Source organism: Patagioenas fasciata, chromosome 2, assembly GCF_037038585.1.
Source record: "Patagioenas fasciata isolate bPatFas1 chromosome 2, bPatFas1.hap1, whole genome shotgun sequence".
Classification (NCBI taxonomy): Eukaryota; Metazoa; Chordata; class Aves; order Columbiformes; family Columbidae; genus Patagioenas; species Patagioenas fasciata.
In genome coordinates, this window is record NC_092521.1 from 75,314,700 (window position 1) to 75,332,517 (window position 17,818).

A 17,818-nucleotide genomic window follows, 5' to 3' on the forward strand; every position below is an offset into this window, starting at 1 on the left:
TGTAGTGAATACATATCCAATTAACTATGTATCTCATTACTAGGGCTGTCTTCAACCCCCAGTCAGATTCTACTGATAACTGGACAAAATTGTATGGACAGTGTTCTGCAGTTTTCTAGCTCTTCAGTGTACTGCATCACTTGCAGAAAACAGACTAGCAAAATTGTTACAATTCACTTCAATTTTTAATAGCTCTCTTGTGGTGGAGCTTTAATCTGTATGAAATTATGAAATCACTGAGTGAAGAGTGCAGCTGTTGCAGATAATGGAGCTAGAAAATATGACCAGAGCTTTCTGATGAATATGCAATACTATTGCACAAAATATATATTAATATATTCACTTATAAAATTAGAAATTATTAGAAAATATGGAATTAAAAAAAAGGGTCCCAAGTTCTTACGTGAGAAAATTTCAGTACGGTATAGTCTGTAAAGTACAGTATGGTGGTTAATTAATTAGAATCTGAAAGATGCACAGTTCCTGGTTGTGTGCAATTGGATGACTGCATACCAGTATACTTAAATACAGTTTTTATATGTATTTACATATAATTGCTAACATGCATCTGAGGTTATTCAAATGATTATTGGTACAACTGTAGGTCATGCCAGTTTGAACTTTTACATATTGTCCTGGTTTTGTCTGGGATAGTTAATTTTCTGCCTAGTTGCTGGTATAGTGCTGTGTTTTGCATTTAGAATGAGAATAATGTTGATACTGTGATTTTTTAGTTGTGGCTAAGTAGTCAAGGACTTTTCAGCTTCCCACACTGTACCAGGTGCAGAAGAAGCTGGTAGGGGGCACAGCTGACCCCAACTGGCCAGAGGGATATTCGATACCGTGTGATCTCACACTCTGTGTATTTCGGGAAAAGAAGAAGGAAGGGGGACACATTTGGAGTGATGGCATTTGTCTTCCCAAGTAACCATTACATGTGATGGAGCCCGGCTGTCCTGCAGATGGCTGAATACTTGCCTGCCCATGGGAAGCAGTGAATGAGTTCCCTGTTTTGCTTTGCTTGTGTGCGCAGCTTTTGCTTTACCTGTTAAACTGTCTTTATCTTAACCTGTGAGTTTTCTTACTTTTGCTTTGCTGACTCTCTCCTCCATCCTACCAGTGGGGAGTGAGTGAGCGGCTGTGTGGGACTTCATTGCTGACTGGGGTTAAACCACGACACATATACATTTAAATATGTCTGTGTTTACCTGAACATCCCCAGAGTGCAGTAGAGGTAAGAAAAAGAAATGCCAAAGCTGTGAGATAAACATTCATTTCTTCTGTCCTTTTCAAAATGCATTTGATCTAGTTCCCAGGTGGCTTGCAGGATTGAGTTAACATGACATAATCTTAAAACCTAGTCTATTGAGCTGTTTTCAAAGTGAGCTTAGTTTTATAGCAGTGGTAAGAAGACTTAAACAAACCAATGCGATTTTATGCTGGAGGATCCCTGGGCAAAGGAGGATGTCTTTATATGACTCAGTTTAATATTCACTCTTTAAAAGCAGCAAAGAAGAAAACGTTCCTTGTCCTTTGCTATCACGTATAAAAAAAGGTCTTAAAACATTCTATTGATGTTGATCCAAGACAGATTCATCCTCTGAAAAATATTGCATGATTTTATGTATAAACTCTGAACTGGCATATTCTTTATGAAAATGTTTATTTAAAAGCCGCGTATGCTGTATTTTCCTTAAATGGCATGGTTCTGGAGAAACAAGCTGTGTGCAAAAATCTTTGTAGGACAGGAATCTAACTTTCCCAAATACATTTTTAATCCTGAAATTATAAAGAAGAACTTCTTAGTTATCCAGGAAGAGCAAAATCAAGATTACATACCAGGGAAAATATGTATTAGAGAAGGCTATTGGAGTCCCATAAAGGTGTATGTGAGTTTTTGGACACCGATGAACTGTGTTTGGATTCCCTGATGGCTTTCAGCATGATCTCTTCTTAAAGTATCTCAAAGAATCTCAGGTTTTAAAAAGACAGAAATGAAAACTGGGAACAGTTCAGAGAAGAGTGGCGAGCTTGATCTGAAGTATGAAACAGCTTCTGAGGAGCAGCTAAATAAAGTAGCCTTCAGCCTGGAAAAAAAGATGACTGAGAGGGTTATGTTATAATGATCTATATAACCACAACTGATGTGAAGAGGAGACATATGAGATGCCTGCTCCCTATATCTTTTAGTACAAGAACTAAGAATTAAATTAGTGGATGGCTGTTTCGAAACAAATGGGAGCAAACGCTTCACACAATGCAAATGAGAGCTGTGGAACTCCTTGCCATGAGATTTTAGAGATGTGAAAGCTTAAAGGGGTTCAAAGCCCAACCCAACAAATTCATGGAAGAAAAAAAAAACTAAATCCATTGAGACTTATAAAGCTCAAAGGTAACATACAACAGCATGAGGATGTCCCTCCATGCTAAATCAGTGGGGGCGAGGGGAGCACACACAGAGTCAGCTGTGGAACCGCGACCTTGTTCTGAGTCACAATTTTATCTGCCTGGGAATACTCTCTTCACACATCTATCCCATTTCTTCAAGCTGTTTGTGTTCCTCAAATATTAATAAAGGTAACAGCAATATTTCCGTGATAAACTTTGTAACTGATCAGTTTGTAAAATTTGAAGCAAAATAAACATTAGAAAGAAGTGTTTTTACTAACTGCTTCCTTTCTTTTGCCTTCACCATTATCTCAGTGAGTTCCAGCATGTAGTCCAAATGATTCTTTCCTCTCCACTTGAGCAAAATAGACCTTCATTGCTGAGCAGCAAATTAGGTTTTTCTCGCAAGCTTAATGCTCTGCAACCATAACTATCAACCTTTAGAGACAGCAGAGCTTACACATATGCTGAGCAACCTCAGGAAGTTCATTTACATAAAAGCGGAATTTCTGAGCAAGGAAAAAGCATATCTATGAAGCTATGTATCTTCTGCAATGTGTGGCGTAAGAAAAGAAATTCCCAGGCTAAGTAAAAAGCATCAAAAAAGCTGTCACATAATTTATGCCTATTGTACTCTGCACACATTTCTTAATTTGAAAGTTTTTCAAGTTCCTTAATTTGAAATAAGAGGTCTGAAAGAAAGTTTTTGTCGATTTTTTTTAACATATTCCAACAAGATTTGTTATATCACTGAATCCATCTTTTGTTTTATTAAGTCCAGATACCTATCCAATTATTCATTTAAGTGTTGCAAGCTAATATATGACAACCATAATTTATATTAAATGGCCTTAGACCAAGCGACATCTCATGTTTGATAAGAAATCTATTCAAAGGCATTTCTGTCTGCTGAAACTTCTTGAGTCTTGGGCTTTGACCATATAAGAGAATGTCTTGAAAAGGGATTGGCCATATGTAATAAAATAATAGACAATAATCTATTATTTAAAATATAATAATACCTGGAAACAAATAACAAGCTTGAAGAAGGAATTTCTTATGTATTTAAATATAATGTCTTACTTCAACAGTTTGTTTCTAAGGTGCCTTTGAGTAAAACATTTTCCCTACAAAAATGGCTCCTGTCAGTGATTTTGGCAACAATTATAAGCTTTTTTTTGTTTACTGGTGAGGACCAAAAATTCCCATGATAGTACAGAAGTGGCTTGGTATATATCATTGCATCTACATAATCACAGGAATTTTGAATCCTTAGCAGCATTTCAAATAAAAGTTGGTGAATGTCAACAATTAGCGTCAAGAGTAAATGCTAATTTTGCAGCAGAATTGATATAAATACGGCCCAGGTTCCCACAAAGTAACTTGTTAAATAATGGAATCTGACAAGAATTTCAAGTTGTCTTTTCACAGATTGTATATAAGAGTAGCTTTGTCTTCCTTTGAGGAATATTTGGAGAAGTTTGTTTAATATAATGACCAAATTACAAATACCAAGTAAATTAAATTCAAGTCAGATCTTTAGGAATGGGAATATTATGTGCTATTTCTTAGCACATAAAGGGACTTTTCTTTCAGGAGAAGAGAAGGAATCGTTTTTAAAATTTTCATACTGTGCAGAAAGATGTTTAATTTTTTACTGTCTGCATTACGTCTTGTTGAGACTAAATACAATCTCAGGATGAAAAATGTCACAATACAGAAAACACAGATTCCTGATTTGAACTAAGAGTATTAAAAGAGCTGTTACGGAAGTACCTTGCAGTGTGTGCTCCTCCATTATCTTAATTAAGAAAATATACAGTAGCATCTTAAGCATATGGAAGCAGTGGAAGCACACGCAGCGAGCACAGCGCTCCCCAAGCAGGGCAGACGCTCGTGTCACCTTGACTGTGTGCTCTGCAGAGCTGGGGGGGCGTCTGGCAGCTGCCCAGAGATGCTACAGCTATTAATCATAGTAAAGTACAAAATGACTCTGTGTTGAAACAAGAGAATCCAGAAATATTCTTGGCAGCAATATTTCTCTTTTATTAACTCACTGTTAAGCTCAGTATTTGGAATATTTCTCACACTTTTTTTTTTTTTATTAAGTCTATGTTTATATAATTTACCTTTTAAATACATTGATTTAGAGAGGTTTCAGTAAATCTACAAATTCAGTTAGCAGTTTCTAACTGATTTAGTTAAAATCTCAGAGATCACTCAGGGCAAAAATAAAAATAGATTGTATGGTCTGATGTCTTTATGATCAGAGAAGAGTCAAAGAGCAGAGTGAAAAGCACCTGGAATAACTATATATTATACAATAATAACTTTCAATCACTTGGGAACTGCCTTGATCAAAGAAAGTAATTTACACAAACATCACAGTATAGAATGTTTGGGAAATCATCGAGCCATTACCACTACTTAGTAGTGCTTTACCAAGCAACTGAATTAGAAAGGTAAATCAGTGAAAACCAAACTGTTCTGCCTGAGATGACTGTTTGCATCAAGAGACTCTCTCCTGAATGGTGTGACAGTCACAGGTTACTTCAAGCCCACTGGTGCTTCATCTTATTCTGAGAACTGGCTAACAACATAAGTGCCTTATCTGCATGAAAAAACCCAGCAAGAGCTGTGGGTTAGATGGACAAACCGCCCATCAGTTGCAGCATGTAGCACCTGTAACAGGTCTGTCTTTACCTGTTAGACTTCACGGCATTAAGTTAGACATTCTGTATTGGGAAGCCTAAGAAAAAGAGGTTGTGGAAGGCTGGGCACGCAACTGCTTCTACTTCCAGTAGACAAAGGGACAGAGAGGATCCTGAACCTCAACAGGCTGCAGTAAAATCCTTTGCACGTTCTGCTGGGTCTGTTCAGCCCGGAGAAGAGAAGGCTGAGAGGAGATTTCATCAATATCTCAAGGATGGGTGTCAAGAGGATGGGACCAGACTCCTTTCAGTGGTGCCCAATGATAGGATGAGGGGCAATGGGCACAGACTGAAGCACAGGAGATTCTATCTAAACGTGAGGAGAATCTTTTTTACTTGGTGGGTGCCAGAGCACTGAACAGGCTGCCCAGAGAGGCTGTGGAGTCTCCTTCTCTGGAGACATTCAAAACCCACCTGGACACATCCCTGTGTGATCTGCTCTGGGTGAACCCGCTTTAGCAGGTGGGTTGGACTAGATGATCTCCGGGGGTCCCTTCCAACCCCAAACATTCCGAGATTCCGTGATTCTTGGTCTGTTTCTTTTCAAGTCTGAGCAAAATAATTTTATACTGTCTTTGTTTATCCTAAATGGAGTACAGGAGCACATTCTCCATCTTCAAGAAGCACGTGCTCTGCAGCATTATCTACTATCTCTTAATTTCATAATTTCATATAAAAGGGATAATGGTTAAAAATTTAAGCAGTTACCTGTAATTACATATTCCCTATTATTTCCAAAAGCTTACTAAAATTCAAGGGTACACTTGAAATTCTGAATGCTCATAAGCTTTCATACCTTTATTTTAGATAAATTTGTATTGCCTTTTAAATATTTTAGATGCTTTGTTGCCTGGCTGATGTTATTTTGATGTTATTTTTAAACACAATTCCAGATCACCTCCAACCATGCAATCCAGGTAAACAGAATGGAAAAGAGCAAACATAACATTCTCCTCCAACAAATGTCTTGAAGGTTATCATCTAACCAGTGCATACATCAATGTAGTTCATACATAAATTCCTTTTCAGAGAACCAATTAACAGACTAGGTAAAAAATAGGTTAGATTTCTGTGTTACAGATGCAACTGGAAATGGCAAACACCGTTGTTTCTAGCAATTCTCATTCTACACTATAAACTCAAATGCACCTGTTCCAGCTACCTTTTCTTCCCTAAAACATATCTAAATTACAAGTTACCTCTGTTCCATATTTTGCTAAATATGGACTGTTTGGGGCAGTAGCAATAACAGCAAAATTTTGCATGGCTAGCCTAGAAATATTAAGTAAAGCAACCATGAATCAATAGAATAAGAAAGCACTGTAAATTTAGAACTGGATCTGAGCAGAACATGAAACTTGATGATTTAGCATTTTTTTCTGTTGGGTTGGTTGTTTTCTTTTTTTTTTTTTTTAATATTCTTGATGTATGTATCCCCCCAAGACAAAAAAAAAACCTTTCTCATGTGGACAGATTTCCCATGAAACACACACTGCTGGGCTCCCATGATTATGGATTTTATTCCCTAATCATCCTCCTCCACTAACTATCCCAGTCACCATGTTTACCATGGCTGCCTAGATATCCAGAGGAAGTAGACGGTCCATGCCTTGCATGCAAATCACCTCTCTTCGAAACAGGGAAGCCTGGGACCTTCCTCCCATCAACAAGCACAGACATCAGTGTTAGGAGGGTAACCATCTTCATTGTGGCCAGTGTTGGGTACTTATTTTATTAACCAACACTCACGGAGCAGACATTTCACACATATTTATGGTGCTACAGCTGTGGAAGTGCTTGCACCCTATGGCTCCCCCACAGCTACAGGCTTATCCCCAAATCCTGCAGGAAGCTATGGCCAGCACACAGAGGCAGATTGCAGACCTTCAGCCTCCTTAACATCTCCTGCACCCAGTGTGATGCTGGTTCTGCAGGTCCTCAAACCCTTCACAGGGTATTGGGTGGGGATATAGAATCATAGAATTGTTTGCTTGGAAAAGACCCTTAAGATCATTGAGTCCAACCATAACCTAACTCTGGCATTAAACCATGTCCCTAAGAACCTCGTCTAGATGCCTCTCAAACACCTCCAGGGATGGTGACTCCACCACTTCCCTGGGCAGCCTGTTCCAATGCTTCACAACCCTTTCCATGAAGAAATGTTTCCTAATATCCAATCTAAACGTCCCCTGGCACAACTTGAGGCCATTTTCTCTGGTCCTATCACTTGCTACTTGGGAGAAGAGATCGACACCCTCCATGCTACAACCTCCTTTCAGGTAGTTGTAGAGAGTGATAATAGAACCATAGAATCATATCAGTTGGAAAAGCCCCTCAGGATCATTGAGTCCAACCATAACCTAACTCAAGTACTAAAGGTCTCCCCTCAGCCTCCTTTTCTCCAGGCTTAAACAGCCCCAGTTCCCTCAGCCGCTCCTCATCAGACTTGTGCTCCAGACCCCTCACCAGCCTTGTCATCCTGCTCTGCACTCTCTCCAGCACCTAAACCAGATGCAGCTCATCTTCACTGCCTGCTCAAGGACTTGCCTGGCAGGCATTAGCTGTTCAGCAGCTGTAATACTCTGGCTCTCACCAACAGCCTCTGACTGTCACTCCCTGTATGGACCACGACCAGCACCCTGACGGCTTACTCATCACTTCACAGATGATCTAGAGGGGGCCACAATTGCTCAGCTGTGGCTGATGCTGCTGCTGGAGCACTGACGAGGGCTCAGCTGGCTGCTGACAGGCACAATGCTGTTTATAAACCTGGCTGCAGAAACTGTGGGGAAAAAAAAAAAACCACAAGCCCTTATTGTCCACCAAAATTAGAGATGGCCAAGGCCATCAAAGAGGAGCTGGCCAGGGCTGGCCAGCCCCACAGCTGGCCTGTCAGACCCGAGTGTCATTCAGGAGAGACCCTGACTGCGTGGCACAGAGAGCGTACCCATGTGCTTGCAGAAGCCTGGCTACGTTTCGCTCCATCCCCTTTGCTCGCCCTCCCTTGCAGAAGAGGAGCTTGTGGAGGTAGGTCTCATAGCCCACAGAGAAGCCAATTCACTCCTACACCTAAAAGCAGTTTAAAAATATGCACTGGCCAAAATGCACAAAACAATTTTTTGAAATGGTCTGCTCATTCATCACAAAATGTCAAAAGAAAATAATATTTTGTATAGTTTTGGCAAAATATTCTACATTAATGCCTACTAAATATGATCAGGTGACAATGCTTATGGGATGGAGGAGAAAAGCAAGATGCAGAAGGAAATGAACAGCCTAAGAAAAATACTTTATACTATAATTGTTAAATACTGGGATTCAGTATAGAATAATCTTTTTTAATTTGGATAACAACAGGATAACATTTAAAAATAAAAATCCTATTGTTTTTTTATAAAATAGACCCCAGACAGTACTGTGATTTTGGTTTTGGAATTGGGAGAGTTGTCATTTGTTAGAATCCTCTGCCACTCCTGTTCATTCTGCAAAAATCAACTTACTCACCTACTTCAATAACATTACAGTAACAGCAGCGAGAAGAGTGAACGTGTGAGGCCTTGTTGGGGTGTTATGTAGCACAACAAAACCCATAATCTGGGGCCAATATCAGGAGAACACGGGCAAAATTGAGCAATGCTTCACAAACAAATCAAATGCATAGATTTAGCCTGAGTCCTTAGTACAGCATTTCTTGAAGGATGAGGGGGTTGTATTGGTAGTAAAATGAACAGCCTTGTCCACAAGGTACAGGGGACCTCCTAACGCAAAAGCACATGGGGAGTCCTGTGGAGTGACATGAAGGCTGTAACTGAGACAGAAAGGACACTTACTGGACAATTCACCTAATTTCAAGGGCTTCCTACACTGAGCCCACCCTAAGCATAGAAAATTCACAGAGTCTGTGAGCAGAGTTTCTCTTTCACCATCCTCTGCCAAAAACATCTCATGCTGCCCTACCCTGCTGGTGCTCTTGAGGAAGTGGGAAGTAGCGAGGCTGCGGAGAACTGATTCAGCTGCACAGCAGGCAGAGAGCAGCTGTGACGCATTGAAACAACACACAGAACTTGGTTTTCCTCTGCTAAGGAAAAGAAATTTTCACCACACACAAAAATATTTAAGATTCAGAAAGTTAAATTTTTAATTCTGTTCAGTGTTTTTATATTAACAAATGCTCTTTCCAGCGCATCTGTAAGAGTATCCCTGTCCTTCTCACGCCTTCTTTTCCTGTCAGCAGTAGGAGTAAATCCATACATTATAAGCTCTACTAATCTGTTATTAGTTTCTAATGAATATACAGCATGGGATATAGATATGGAAAGAAGACATTACAAAAAAATATACCATATTAAAGCTCATTAGCTCTGAACTGATCAACACAGACTTGGTCAGCATATAAACTGATGAAGAAATATGTAATTCTAAGCTCCACACAACATCTGTTATAGAATGTAAATACTGTGATTGTATGTTCACAGTACCAGCCATTGTGCAATACTGTTATAAATTAATACACTAGGCCCAAAACTCAAAGTAACCACATTTGTAAAAACTAATTTGAAAACGAGGACTACATTTTAGAATATTGTCTTTAAACCAAAAATTATAAGCTCAGTGGTTTTGAATGGCATCACAGCAAAGGAGTTGAACCAAAGGAAGAAGCAGAACATAAAACTATTTTTTTTTTAATTAAATAATCAAAAAGATAAGGTCTCCCCCAGTAGAAAGCCTTGCTCTTATGTAGCAACGTTAACGTCTCTAAAGTTACCTAGGAGTAAATCCTAGTTAGTGTAAGGAATTGCAAACAGGTAAAGATACCCACTGAACGCAGCAGGCTTAGAAATGTATACAGAAGATGCACCACACAGACAGAATCACCTTGAGAGTTCATTTCTTCCAGGGTCCTCACCTTTGTTTCAAAGTAAACTTGACTTTGCACATAATTTAAACTGTTTCTGATTCCAAACATCTTTAAAACATCTTGAGTGCAATCAAACACAGCATAACCAGCCAGTCAGAAAAGGTGATTATCCCGCTGTATTCAGCATTGGTGCAGCCTTGAGTGCTGTGTGCAGTTCTGTGCCCCACCATTTAGGAAGGATGTGAAGGTCCTTGAATGTGTTCAGAAGGCAACAAAGCTGGTGGAAAGGCTGGAAGGCATGTCCTGTGAGGAGCAGCTGAGGACTTTGGACTTTTATTTGGGCATTTATTCACCGAGAGGGTGGTCAAACACTGGAACTGGCTTCTTAGAGAGGTAGCCAATGCCCCAAGCCTGTCAGTGTTTAAGAAGCACTTGGACAATACTCTTACTAACAACATAACTTGGTCAGCGCTGGTCAGGCAGTTGGACTAGATGATGGTCATAGGCTCCTTCCAACTGAAATATTCTATTCTAAAACCATTTATGCTCACAGTCCAACATGTTGAAAAGCAAATAAAAAAGCCTCTTGCAGCATTTCTTCAGTACTTCACCTACAGGCATGGGTGCTAATCACAACTTGCACTACCTAAAAGCAAAGGTCCCCGCACAGGTTAAGTGTCTACTGTCATCTGCAGCACACCGCAACAAAAAAGCTCAGCACTGAGACCAAGCCATCAAAAACCTCCCATTGTAATAAGGTGATAGCATTGTAACAAATAGCACAAAAACTGGTTGGAAAGGACATCTGCAGGATGTCTAGTTTGGCTGTCTAGCCCAGGAAGGGCTTTTTCTTTATTGCTGTAAAGGAAATACAAGGACAAACAAGTGTTCAGACTAAGGCAGGATAATATCAGGCAGCAATTAAATCACAGTATCACAGAATGTTAGGGATTGGAAGGTACCTTGAAAGATCATCTAGTCCAATCCCCCTGCCGGAGCAGGAACGCCTAGGAGAGGTCGCACAGGAATGTGTCCAGGCGGGCTTTGAATGTCTCCAGGGAAGGAGACTCCACAACCTCCCTGGGCAGCCTGTTCCAGTGCTCTGTCACCCTCACTGTGAAGAAGTTCTTTCTCAAATTTAAGTGGAACCTCTTGTGTTCCAGCTTGATCCCATTACTCCTTGTCCTATCATTGTTTGCCACTGAGAAGAGCCTGGCTCTATCCTCATGACACTCACCCTTTATATATTTATAAACATTAATGAGGTCACCCCTCAGTCTCCTCTTCTCCAAGCTAAAGAGACCCAGCTCCCTCAGCCTTTCTTCATAAGGGAGATGCTCCACTCCCTTAATCATCTTTGTTGCCCTACGCTGGACCCTCTCCAGCAGTTCCCCGTCCTTCTGGAACTGAGAGGCCCAGAACTGGACACAATATTCCAGATGTGGTCTCACCAGGGCAGAGTAGAGGGAAAGGAGAACCCCTCTCGATCTACTGACCACCCCCCTTGTAATACACCCGAGGATGCCATTGACCTTCCTGGCCACAAGGGCACAGTGCTGGCTCATGGTCATCCTGTTGCCCACCAGGACCCCCAGGTCCCTTTCCCCTACACTGCTCTCTAATATGTAATTTCCCAACTTTTACTGGAACCTGGGGTTGTTCCTACCCAGATGCAGGACTCTACACATTCCCTTGTTATATTTCATTAGTATTTTCCCCGCCCAACTCTCCAGCCTGTCCAGGTCCCGCTGGATGGCAGCACAGCCTTCTGGCGTGTCAGCCACTCCTCCCAGCTTGGTGTCATCAGCAAACTTGCTGATAGTACACTCAACTCCCTCGTCCAAATCGTTAATGAATATATTAAATAATATTGGACCCAGTACTGACCCCTGAGGCACTCCACTAGACACTGGCCTCCAACTGGACTCTGCACCATTGACCACCACTCTCTGGCTTCTCTCGTTAAGCCAGTTTGCAACCCACCTCACTACTCTATTGTCTAGACCACACCTCCTGAATTTAGCTGTGAGGATGCTGTGAGAGACTGTGTCAAAGGCTTTACTGAAGTCAAGGTAGACCACATCCACCGCTCTGCCATCATCCATCCACCTTGTTACATTCTCATAAAAGGCTATGAGGTTGGTCAAGCGTGACCTACCCTTGGTAAAGCCATGCTGACTGCCCCTAATGACCCTCTTATCCCTGATGTGCCTTGAGATGACATCAAGGATAAGCTGTTCCATTACTTTCCCAGGGACAGAGGTGAGGCTGACCGGCCTATAATTACCCGGGTCCTCCTTCTTGCCCTTTTTAAAGACTGGAGTGACATTTGCTTTCCTCCAATCCTCGGGCACCTCTCCCGTTTCCCAAGACTTGGCAAATATGATGGAGAGCGGTCCAGCAATGACTTCAGCCAGCTCCCTCAGCACCCGCAGATGCATCCCATTTGGACCCATGGATTTATGGATGTCCAGACTATTTAATTGCTCCCTAACCCAGTCCTCATCGACTAAAGCAAACTCCCAGCTTAGACTGCCAGGTAACAAGTTTTAAATAACTAACACAGAGGAACACCTAATTTTCTGGATTTCCTTTTGTTATGCCAAAGCTTGGGCTGGTATGGGGTTACTTCAACTGGGTAACTGAACACATACAGTACTTCAGGTGTGGGAACTATGGCACCAACAACTTCAACACACTGAAATCCCCATCAAGGTCTTTAATTGACTAAGCAGGTCTGCTCTAGAACACATGCATATAGTGCTATTTTGGAGATCCTGCCAAATTTATTAACTGAGAGTTAGCAAAATAATAAATTTGTTTGCTGGGGCAAAAAAAGTCATGTTACATCTGGAAGGGCAAATGCAATCACAAACAGTTCAAGTTTCAAAAACTCCCAAGATTAAAACAGGTCCTATCCTCCTGTTTCCACTATAAAACCAGTCATCTGTACATGCACTATACCCTTGGGTAGTGAACCCAACATACTCCTTTATGTTGTGACTACATATGAACTGTTATAGATTTCACAGAGGTTTGCAGCTGATCAGAAACACAGGGACAACCACTGACTCTTAAAATCTCCTACTTCAGGTACTGAAAGGGACGTAAGCTTTTAACAGCCAAGTTGTGACATACACTTTGTTTCTATCACTGTGAGACTGAGGAATATGCTATTTTTCATAGCTTTCACTTCATTCTCCAAAGCATAGCGTACAACAGAAAAATGTTAGAATTATTTTTTTTCAATTTATTATTCAAACTGCTTACAGAAAATGAATTAAATTAAACAAAAGCTTACATTAAATACTATACAAAATATTAACATTGAGGTGCTAGTCCCCGAACACACTCACTTTCTATAACCTCAGCCATCTGCACTGCAGCTCATGGAACAAAACAAGAGCATCTGAAGGCTTTCTTGGCTGCAATTCATTATGACACACGGGAACTGCAGCCTTTGACAGGCTCCAGTTCAGCAGAATTTGGCAAGACGAAAGCAGTAAACTCTTTGTACTGTAATAAAAAAATGAAAAATAATCAAGTATAATAAACACATTTCTCTTAAAAACAGATGAGCCCGCAATCCTGGAGCACACTGTTCAGAAGACAAAAAAACCATTTTCTGCTCCGGCAATGCACTTTGTGGGAAATGCTATGTATTGACAATCTGTAGGCATGTACATCTCCAAAACCTTTCAAGAAAGAGGAACAGATTACCACTGGAAGTTTCAAGTGTAATCTTTGAGTAAAAGTCTTCAGAAAGGTTCAGTAGCCTCAGACCAGAACCATCAGCAATCACCAAGCTCCTTTACAGACCATCACTGCCATTTTCAGTACAGTTGTTACAAAGGCTTGGATTTACCCTCTCTCTAATCAATGTTTTTATAGAGTGGTGTCTGTTTATGGAATTGAAATTTTTAGAGCTATCATAGGCCAACTTAAGGAGAAGGATCTTCTCCTCGAATAGCTTTGTACTTTGCCATGTCTTCTGGGAACACCTTCGTCAGTTCTTGAATTAACAGACTTTTAAATTTCTGGAAAGAGAAAACAAGTGTATAGATCATCTGCACAATGTATTTAGATCTTATCAAGCAATGTTATCAGATTAACAGAAATGTTTGTATACACAGTATTACATTTCAGTGACTTAAGAGAATAGTACCCAAAAAAAAAAAAATCCCTCAAAACCACACACACAAACACAGAAAGTAACGTTAACAAAATTCAGATAAAGTGTTCAAGTGAAATCCACTAGGAAAGCACCAGGCAAACAAAAAATATTTTAATTTTTCATAAATTAACTAGTATTTTCAAATAAGAAATACAATGGACCTCTCTGGTAAACTTTGGTGCATCAGTATCTGTCTGACCTTATTAAACAAAGGTGATAAACGACATATCCCCTTGATTTGATACGGAATCTCCTCCACCTTCGAAAAGCAACTCATGTCTGGCTTAGAAATACATTCATTCGTCCTACAACTTTTACAACCACTGAGCATAGCAAAACAAAGAGAAGCTTAGAACATATACAGCTGTATTTACATTCTGCAGCATAAATTGCCATCCTCCACGTTAATTTTAAGTTCAGCCAGTGAACGTTCTGAAACACAAACAGCCCTTTCTCAAATGTCACTAAACTTCCTTTTCTGATTGTATTTTTCAGCAGTAAATCCAGCAGTTAAACAACAGAGCAGAACACTTAGGTTCAAACTAGATTAAAGTAAGAGCTCAGAAAAGCCTAAATACTTGTGTACATTTTAAGTAACTTTATAAAGACTAAGTGATACTTATATAGCATGTTTGACATTTTAATACTTTGAGATCCACTCAAGACTCAAAAAATATCTCCTCTCTTTTGCTTATTCCTAAATTTACTCACATCACAGTTACAGATCTATAGCACTGTGAGGTACACACTAGTATTCAAGAAAAAAAAATCCGCAGTGCTACATACAACTTTAACCAAAATAAAATCACAGCAACATCTGTATCTCCAACTGTGGGATGAATTAAATGTTTCCTTTCCAGAATCAGCTGTATTAACATCAACTAAGATACAGGGATGAAGAGCAATTCCTAATACAAGACACCTAATAGGGGAATTTAATAACTGCACAAGTGAAAGACCCACATATTCGCAGAAAAGTAAAAACTTATCAAGTACATTATTACATTAGTACTTTCGTTATTTGCAGTTTACCTTCATTGTATCAATTTTTCCTTTTACTTGCTCATTTTTAGCCAAAGCTCGCTCCAGACACTCTTTGGTGTAAAGCTGAGGATTGCGGCCTTGATCTATGTACCTGAAAATAGAAAAGATACCACTTAAATGATCATACTCCTACTAGAATGTTCTCCAAGGCACAGAATTATTCACCTTGCTGTATTTTTGTTACTACTGTTATCTGAACCATGCATTTTAGAAAAACACAGTTTATCTCAGCCATTTTCAAAAGGCAGCTCAAGGAGAACAAGGCTGTGGCCAGCAAACACGTCTTGGAATGCTGGTTTAAACTTTTGTTTCCAGAAAGCCTGGAGATACGGAAAAACAAAACAAAATATTACAAGCAAACAAAACTTACATCTATCTAGTTCCTCACAGGCAACAAGTACACATGAATGAAGAAAGATGGTTCTTTTCCAAGCAACTGAAAGGGCACTAACCATAAAGTAGCTTAGTTGGTACGTGATAAGCAATAAGCACACAGGAATACAGCACCCAGCAACTCAAGAATGAGGAGGAAGGGAATTTATCATATTCAAAAGCAAAAATTAACACACCTGTATTGGGAAACATAAAGTGTACTTCTGGTTTGCAATGTAAGTGCCTGACAAAGGGAAATTCCATCACTGAATAAAGAATAGAACATTTGAGCTTGTCATCCTAGATTTATAGACAGAATGAAAGCCCAACTGAAAAAAGTCCTGTATAGCCAGTAATACATTAAACAAACCAGTTACACTTAGACTTAAAACACTAGTAAATTAACTGGTTGGCTACATCATAAAAAGAGTCTTGTACAGCTGTCCCTCCACATTCATGATTTTGCTTTTAATGTTCTTATTCCCTGCCAACAAGAAGATTGCCACTAATGAAATTAAACACCTAAGTACTGGCCTAATTTATTTTCATGTGCAATTCAAAATCTTGATTCTAACGTAGTGTAGAAGTATACTTCCAAAGTGAAAGCTTACTTACTAAATCACCAGATTTGGCAGAATCTGCATTACTGCCTACATATGTAAAGACAATGTAAATCATAAAAAAAAATATATATATATATATATATATATATGAAAGTAAATGTGTAACTTTTTCACTTCTCTCGCATTTTCACCTTCTCACAGGCTGAAGATAATTCTTACCTTCTTCTGCCTGCTCACATTCTCATGAGGCATTCAAAGATGGACTATAAGAAAGAAGCAGTCCTCAGGGAACATATCCACAGAATCACAAAATGTTAGGGATTGGAAGGGACCTGGGAAAGATCATCTAGTCCAATCCTCCTGCCGGAGCAGGAACACCTAGATAAGGTTAAACAGGAAGGCATCCAGGCGGGTTTTGAATGTCTCCAGAGAAGGAGACTCCACAACCCCCCTGGGCAGCCTGTTCTGTCACCCTCACCATGAACAAGTTTCTTCTCATATTTAAGTAGAACCTCCTGTGTTCCAGTTTGAACCCATTACCCCTTGTCCTACTGTTGGTTGTCACCAAGAAGAGCCTGGCTCCATCCTCATGACACTCACCTTTTACATATTTATAAACATTAATGAGGTCACCCCTCAGTCTCCTCTTCTCCAAGCTAAAGAGACCCAGCTCCCTCAGCCTTTCCTCATACAGGAGATGCTCCACTCCCTTAATCATCTTTGTTGCCCTGCGCTGGACTCTCTCCAGCAGTTCCCTGTCCTTCTTGAACTGAGGGGCCCAGAACTGGACACAATATTCCAGATGTGGTCTCACCAGGGCAGAGTAGAGGGGAAGGAGAACCTCTGTCGACCTACTAACCACCCCCCTTCTAATACACCCCAGGATGCCACTGGCCTTCCTGGCCACAAGGGCACAGTGCTGGCTCATGGTCATCCTGCTGTCCACCAGGACCCCCAGGTCCCTTTCCCCTATGCTGCTTTCTAACAAGTCGTTCCCCAACTTTTACTGGAACCTGGGGTTGTTCCTGCCCAGGTGCAAGACTCTACACTTGCCCTCCACACTAAAAAACACATGCTACCTCAGATCACACCAACTGCTGCACCTCCCCTTCCACGTACATAGTCACTTACTCAAAAACTTCTAAGGGGACGCTGATATCGTGAAGCTGCTGCCGGCATTTGTCGATATCCTGCAAGCCCGTCACCATGAAATTCCTGTAAGGAGAAAACGGGTCGTTCTGGCACCAGGTTTGGTGGGGTGGGGAGGGGGGGAAGCGGGAAGCGCCCGCGGCCTTGCCTGGTAACGAAAAAGGGAGGTTAGGGGGAGCGCCCTCACAATTTCTGGTTGAGCCCAGCCTGGCTGCTGGGCTGGAAGTCGCTGACGATAATGCCGAGCTGCCGGATGTTCTCCACGAACTTCTCCAGGTGCTCCTCCAGGGAGTCAAACTTCTCCGCCATCGCCATAACCCGCCCGTCTTCCCCACCACCACTTCCGGCAACTGGCGCATGCGCTTAAGGAGCGGAGGGGCTGCACACTCCCTCCCGGCTGCAGACCACGCCCCATTGTTGGTAAGTCACGCCCCTTTGCCCTCAAGCCACGCCCCCCGCCTCCCCCCGCCCGCCCTGCACCGAACCCGGGGCGGGCGGGGGAACGCGGGCGGCAGCGCAAGTTCTGCATCTGCTTATATTACTAGAAAACAAAACAAAA

The 17,818-nt window shown here is 41.0% G+C and overlaps 1 protein-coding gene across 1 annotated transcript; it reads right to left on the reverse strand.

Annotated features, from left to right (window-relative positions):
- Positions 1-13,186: 13,186 nt before the first annotated feature.
- Positions 13,187-17,602, reverse strand: MED10 (mediator complex subunit 10). Its single transcript, XM_065831300.2, has 4 exons — positions 17,447-17,602; positions 17,242-17,325; positions 15,164-15,266; positions 13,187-13,994 (listed from the first exon to the last, which is right to left on the reverse strand). Exons 1-4 carry the CDS (start codon positions 17,572-17,574, stop codon positions 13,899-13,901), a joined length of 411 nt encoding a protein of 136 aa, XP_065687372.1. The 5' UTR covers positions 17,575-17,602; the 3' UTR covers positions 13,187-13,898.
- Positions 17,603-17,818: the final 216 nt, after the last annotated feature.